This window comes from Olea europaea, chromosome 11, assembly GCF_002742605.1.
Source record: "Olea europaea var. sylvestris chromosome 11, O_europaea_v1, whole genome shotgun sequence".
NCBI classification, from domain to species: Eukaryota; Viridiplantae; Streptophyta; class Magnoliopsida; order Lamiales; family Oleaceae; genus Olea; species Olea europaea.
In genome coordinates, this window is record NC_036247.1 from 29,912,444 (window position 1) to 29,920,183 (window position 7,740).

General features: G+C 33.6%; 1 protein-coding gene across 1 annotated transcript; it reads left to right on the forward strand.

The window, feature by feature from the left end:
* The first annotated feature begins 507 nt into the window (after positions 1-507).
* Positions 508-4,756, forward strand: LOC111404018 (UBP1-associated proteins 1C). Its single transcript, XM_023032728.1, has 6 exons — positions 508-746; positions 863-937; positions 1,894-2,024; positions 3,410-3,827; positions 4,247-4,360; positions 4,492-4,756. The coding sequence occupies exons 1-6, from the start codon at positions 660-662 to the stop codon at positions 4,552-4,554; spliced, it is 888 nt and encodes a 295-aa protein (XP_022888496.1). The 5' UTR covers positions 508-659; the 3' UTR covers positions 4,555-4,756.
* The last annotated feature ends 2,984 nt before the right edge of the window (positions 4,757-7,740 follow it).

A 7,740-nucleotide genomic window follows, 5' to 3' on the forward strand; every position in this document is an offset into this window, starting at 1 on the left:
TCAATAAAGATTGATGCAGTCGAATCTGTTTCATGAATTAACCTATTGTTCTGATATAATGCGACGGTAATATTTGAATTGTGACCTGAATTGTGTGATTATTCTCACTTCAGAAAGTTCCGGCGACTGTAGTCTGCAAATTCAGATTCCCATGGCTTATGAAGATGAATTAGGGATGTGATTTTGTTATTTTAGGTAGGTGAATTTGTTATTTTAGAGAGTCCAGATATTGATGATAAGCTCCCTCTATTTTTCAGGAAGCTATATATATATATATATATATCTGATTTTAGAAACTTCAAACTTGATTCCTTATTTTTGAAATGGACTATACTTATACTATGGGTTATGAATTTTTCTCGTAAACATATTACAATGGCCCCTTGGGTCCAAGAAGACTGGGGATCCAATGAAGCCACAACTTAATAGGCCCAATTTCCACGCTCCACATACATGAAGCCCACTACTTGTAAATTCCTCTCTTTATTAACCTATAAACCCTAATCACCGAAAACCCCATATATTTCGTTCAATCTCGATACATCATCATTTGCTGTTGCAGTTTTGCAGGTATATAAACAGAGTCTAGAAATTTCCATCCTCCACAAATACTCGAACCAAAATAGCTCTGAGAAAGTAACACATCAGAAGTGTGAGAGATGGTGTGGTTTCAGTGCGAGGATTGTGGAGACAATCTAAAGAAACCCAAGCTCCCCAATCACTTTAGAATGTGCTCTGCTTCCAAGGTTCAGTTGGTCCATGTTACTTGAAATTATTTCTTTGCAATTAAATTCTTTTTGGGAAATCCTTATTCTTGTATTAATTTGGATAAGCCTCGTTTTGTTTTTAAATTTTGTACTAGTTATCGTGCATTGATTGTGGGCAAATATTTGGACAGCAAACCGTTGAAAGTCACACTCAGTGTATTAGTGAAGCGGTATTTTCGACCCCCTTTAGATTCTTGTTATAGTTTTGTTTTGTTTTGTTTTTGTATCCAATTTTTATTGTATTTGTTTATGGCATCTTCTTATGTAATGTGTATGACTTTTAAGATGATCTTTCTTAAAGTTTTCTAGGAAGCAAAGGTCGTTTAGAGTAAGTTGATGGCTTATCCAGGGATCACATAGAATATTTTAACTGCATTGATATACTGTGTTAGAAAGTAAACCATGCTAACTATATGTGACAGGGCCTTGCCAAGTGTACATCGAGACCCCCTCACAAGAGAGGGGTCCACGATTTTTTTATTGGTCGTGGGCCCCCCCTCTTGTGAGCGGGTCTGCAACCCCTGTATACAAATAGAAAAACTCATATGGGACATCCCAGTCATTTTTTCATCAACACCCTAGTGTACAAATAGAAAAACCCATATGTGACATCCCTTTCATTTTTTCTGCATTTGATGAATAGGATCTCTACCTTGTATATCTTTTAATTCTATTGGCTCGTTTCATAGTGAAATATTATGATGCATTAGCTATTGTAAGTGAAATGAATATGTTATTTGCACTAGGTATTATATGTGTTCAGGTTTAAAACAACGTGGTAACTAAAACTTCTTTTGCATTGGTAATTGAACTTAAACTTTGATATGATTGGGTCATTGATTTTGAATGTTTGCTACGACTTTGTCATTCTATCCATGTCTATTAGAAACTATTGGAAAAGCTAACATGGTAGTCTAGTTGGCACTTGGCAGCTTAGTTAACAAATAATCACATTGTCACGTCATCTTCCTAGTTAGTCAAACTAACATGGATGTAGTGACCAAATTGTATCAGAGTTCAGTGACTTGCTAGAAAACCAATATGAAATTACGATAAAAGTTCTATAACCACTGGTGTATTTAATCCTGTGTTTTCCTATGAGCTGCAATCAATTCTTTGTTTTCAGGAAAAATATGGTCCAAAAGGTCAGGGGAAATCTTTGAATGAAGTGAATGCAAAACCTAAAAATGATTCAAAGCCAAAACCAGATTTTGATGTAAATGTTGGGTTGTCCGAACGCTCTCCATGGTTCTGTAGGTATGTTCAAATTATATGCTTTCCGTCATGGGCATATTCTGATATGTCAAATAAAAATAAGAGTAGGGCAAAGAAAGATTGATTCTCAAACATCATCATGGATAGGTGGCCACCAATTCCCTTGTCCAGAACCAGCCATAGGGTGGTTGACCTCAATGACTTTTTTATATTAAAATGAATGTGATAACCTAACATAAATTCTAGTTTACAACTAGAAGCGTCCAATGTGGAAGGTGTCTTTGCTTGAGCACTCTTCAAAGTATTTTGAGATTTCAATATTGGTAGGGTATAACAATTACTGGTTGAAATTTGAATATTGATTGGATGGATTGCCACTACTAAGTGCTCTGCACTCATCTAGTCTGTTGGCATTTATCATTTACTTAATTTGATTCCCATCAATTACTCGTGCTCACTGGCGGGCCCAGGGGGTCTTTTTTTTGGGGGGGGGGGGGGGTCACATGACCCCCAACCTTTTTTTTGGGATAGAGTCCTATTTGGTATCGCTTGAAATCTAAATGGAAGTTAACAATTAATTTTAATAACATATTTCATGGAATCTTAATTTTTCAACTTTTATCAAAATTTACTAAAAATCTGATTTTAATCCCCGCCAAACAAGGGCAAATTCATAATAATTTTGAATTATTTTTCTTTTCTCTTGCTCTATCTTACTCTCTCCCTCATGCGTTTTACAAAAACCTTAACCCTTCCAATTTTTTAAAGTTTGTCTTTAATTTGTCTATAAATTATCATATTTAATACGAATTCACTTTCCAATCAAATTTTCAATTAATTAGAACCTAATTTTGCATTTTCTCATATCCTATTTATGTATATAGAATGTGTCTGAATTGATTATATCAAATTTAACTTATATTTAACGAGTTGTGTATTTGATTGACTATTAGCATGGAATATTGGTTATATTTTTTTTCCTTACGATTACTTGAATTGATTGTTTGTATCAAATGGGCTATAAATTTTTTAAACGTAAATATGCATTTTCTTGTGATGAGCAAAATATTAATAAAATGATTGTTCGAAATCAAATTGATGAAAGGGATAAACAAAATATTAATGAAGAAATGTTTTTTAAATATAAATTTGCATTTTCTTGGATCAAGTATGAATCATTTAAAAATCAAAAACAAAATATTCGATTTGTACAGATTTTGATTGCCCCCTAAGTCAAAATGTCTACGTCCGCCCTTGCTTGTGCTTGCAGAAATGCCTCATCTTTGGTGATTTAGTTGTATTTACTGTCTGGCTGGTTTATTGGTACTATTTATTTCCTGGTATCCATTAACAATTTATTTTTCTTGGGTCCATCTTCTTTCTTATGGGATTACTCTGCCTATACTAATGGAGCTATATATTTACAGCTTATGTAATACTAAGGCTACCAGTAGGCAAACCTTGCTTCTCCATGCAGAAGGAAAGAAACACGGGGCTAAAGCAAGAGCTTTCCATGCGGCAAAGCAGCAGCCTAAAGATGCAAAAGAAACCAAGGCTTCTGTTGAAAACAATGTCAGTAATGAAAATGCTGACATTAAAGATTTGGTGGAACCTAGAGAACCAAGTTCGTCTAAAGTTGCTACTGTGCATGATGGTACTGGAGTGGAAAATAGTTCTTTGCAGTCAAGTAAGAAGAGAAAACATGAGGCATCTGAAACTAATGGTGCTCAGAAGAAGGCTGGGTGTGTTATGCCTTCAGAATTAGGTAATGGTGAAGTTATTCAAGTTGAAAGAGCAGAGAAGAAAATAAAATGGAAAAAGCTTATAACAGCAGCTCTTAAATCTGTACGTATCCTTATCTCTTTTAACATCGTGTTTTTAAATTATCTTTGAACGTGTAATATTTCTTGTTTCTACCTCGTATACAACAGGAGATCTATTGTTTACATTTAGTAGGCTGATCGTGAAGAATCTATTGAATTTTGATATTATTTCTGTTGGATATGGGTCTAACTTGTATAAATTGTATTACGGGTGAAAAAGATAAGAATTTGTTTAACTCTGTTTTTGTGTTTCAGATAGGATGGGGCAGTTTCTGCTGCTGTAGATACGGAATTATTATGCATATATGATACACCATTTGATTGAGTAAAATTATGTCATTTCTTTGATGGAGCTTTCTGTGTATTGGGCTTTAATGTCTGAAGTGTAGAGAGGAGCATCTATATATGTATGCCATAAACTCTTCTCTTGAACAAATGCAGAATCCAGATGGCGCTCTGAAATTTAAAAAACTTAGGAAATTGGTCCTGAAGTCTCTCAGGGATTCTGGTTCCACAGACGACAAAACCCGCGTTTCTGAAATGCTTGAGCAGAAAGTGAGTTTAAGTTTTCTTTGCTAGAAACAAATTTAGCGGTTTTTATTCCTCCAAAATGTAACTAAATGTCATGTAGGTTGCTTTTGATTGGTATGATCTTTAATGAGTATATTTCCTTTGATTATCTGCAGGTCAATTCAAGCTCTAGATTCACTGTTGATGGGAAATACGTTCGTCTAGCAGCCAGCAGCTAAGGCTGGGCCTTACCTCCTGTAGAATAAGTTCTCACTGAAATTTGATTTATTGAAGTTCTCCCTTTTTGCTGCTGCTGCTGCTGCTGCTGATCATTGATCACTTATTAAATTGTGAGATACCATGTTATTAAATTGTTTTGACAAGATCACGAGTTTTCATCTGGTTTAATGCAAATATTGAGCAAAAACTTTCTCTGAGTTTTTTTTTTCCTTTTTTTTTTTTTAACAAGGTTAAAGTAATCATGTTGTTAGCCTACTAATAAATGGGGGAAAAAAGGAAAGAAAAAGTAGAGTGAATTTTTTTTTTTCCTTCGATAAAAGAAGACTTCATTAAGTATCCGTTATACAAGGGAAAATGTTAAGCCCTTGTTTGAGCTACATTATTTTTACAAAAATGTTTTGTTGAATGTTGTATTGATGAAAAATGTGATTAAAAATTAAGAAAAAGTTTTGAATTTGCGTGTAATATTATTTTATTGAAGTATGTATAATTGAAATAATATTAAATTACTGTTGAAAAATGTATTTTTCTAAAGAATGTGGTTCAAATAAGGCCTTAATAAAAATGTATTGCATATCCAATCTATGATAATAACTATCGACGCAATAAAATGAAAATCCCACAACGTTTTAGATGTTATTTAACGAAAAAAAAGAACATAATATATAACCCTAGAATTCTCTCTTTTTGATTCATATGTACACAATAATTCTCCCAGCACTTCTTTTATTTTTTCTCTTCTTCTTTCTCAACTTATATTTACTCAATAATTTTGTTTTCTTTAAAAAAAAAAAAAAAAGAACAAAGAAAAAAGTGTTTCATCAGTGTACAGGTAGCTCTTGTTTCTTGATCTGCTGGGGCTCATCCCTTGATTAACCTCTCTCGCGATGCTCTAGGGACGGAACGATGGAGGATCCTTAAGATTGAGGTTCAACCTTTGTTTCAATATCAAAGTTCCCAAGAGTGAATGCTAATGGTCTAATAATTCCTTTTGATTTCTCGCAAGGCATTTTCATTTTAGATAAAGTTTCAACGTAATTGGAAAAGAATATGAAACTCTCGTAGTTGGAGTCTGCCATCTTTGCTCTACATGAGAAACACTATAAGTAGAGACGGAGCCATGGGAGGCCTCGGAAGGGGCTAGAATTACAAAGTTTTTGTTGATTTTTTTCCTATTCATATTTGGCAATAAACAAGAGAAAAAAACTTCCACTCGTCATAGAGTTAAATCTTTTTGTAGTTTAGTTGGCAAAGTTCCTACTTTCTACCGCGAAGACGAAGTTTCGAATTCACCTGACCCAATCTTCTTTTCCATTTTTTTTTTCTTTTTCTTTTTTTTTTTTTAAATTTGTGCAATTAGTTACAATCTTTAGAACCTCTGAAAAAATTCGTCCCAACGAAATTCAAACTTTTTGATTCCCATCATTAAATTCTATTTGCATATTTTGTCCTTTTTAAATAATTTCATTAGCATTGTGTTAAATTTTTCTTGCATAAGATACATGATCTAATTTTTGGACGGGTAAAGTTGGGAAAATATGCTTGATACAACTTGATCTTTCGAAAATAAACATTTCATTCATTTTCAATAGTTTTACTGTTTAGTTCAAGGGCCTGTTTGGACTCAATTTTTTCACCAAAAAAGTTGATTTTTTGAACGTTATTTCACTATTCCAACTGTCATATTTGATTTATTCTCTCACATGTGGACCACACTTTTCTCCTAACGGTCAAAAAATCACTTCTTAAAATCACTCCCAAACAGACTCCAAATGTTACTCTCATTTCTCTGTACCAACTACCGCTATACTGTCGATCGCTGACTATCATAGCACTGTCAATCATTTTTTGGCCCCCCCCAAAGTAAAAATCCTAGCTCCACATCGACTATTGTAACGCCGTCTACCATTGTTGGCCCCCAAATAAAAAATTCTAGCACAGATTAAATTACTTCAGACGTCATCTTTAGAATCTAGGAGGGTGTGCTTAATTGAGATTGGGATGGACTTTAAAAATCTTTTTAAATTTAGGAGTTCTCATTTGAGATTTTAATGGATTTTAATGAAATCCATTAAAATTTAAATGTCCCCAATTAAAATTTTAATGAAATTCAATGAAACCCTTTAAAATTTAGATATTCTAAATAATTAGTTAATGTATAAAGATTTAATTAATAGAGGGAGCAAAAATTTTGGATGAGTTTCAAGCTTAAAAATACATATAAATAAATCTTTTGAAATTTCATCATATTTGATAAGATTTTTATGGAATTTGTAAAAATCTATTCAAATCCATGAAATTCATTAGGATTTATAATATTTTAAAATCCATCAAAATCTTAGTTGAGAACGCCTTCTAAATCTAATTCACTCTTACTATTGGTCTTCGAAAAATTTGCAGGCAAGGTTTTGAACCTTTTAAAACAATCGAGATCAGATTCACATCTTTAAATCATAGCAGATTCATCATATTCATTTCAAAAATGTGCGGTTGAAGGATATTTTAGATGGTTTCTGTCAAATCCATTAGTTGACCACTTCTAAATTTTAATGAATTAAAACGAGAAAAATTTGCATTGGACATTTTTCAAAACGTGGGGAGTTGTCTAAAACCTTTAATAAATGTACGTCAAAAAGACCTTTAACGATTTTCATCCAAAACCATATCAGCTGACCTTTCCAGTGAATGGGGTTGGATAGGTTAAGGATTAGGTTTTGAGGTTGAGTGGATTGGGACCTCCGGTGTAAAATTTCCTTGTGTAGGACCACGCTGTAAAATTTGAAATATCCTCTGCAAAATTTCCCTTAATTTTTACTTTATTAAAAATAATAATAATAATAATAATAATAATAATAATAATAATAATAATTAACTATCCGAACTTCCATTAATATTGCAGCAGAATAATTGGATCACTTTTATTTTTGACCTTTCAGGTAGATTTGCCTATTTCCCCCATATGGAATGCTGATCCCAATACCCGCATATCAAATGTCCCTCTCCCGGGTTGGAGACAGGCCCGACAGGGTCAGGGGCGGGGGCGCGATGTTGGAGGGGCGCCTGTCAGCCTGTTTTCCCCCCTTGTCCCCAACCCAGGATAGAGGGCTTTGTTCAAATTCATTTTCTGAAGAATAAGAAATGAAACCGTGCTAGCCTTACAGAACCAGGCTGCTGTTAGGCACACA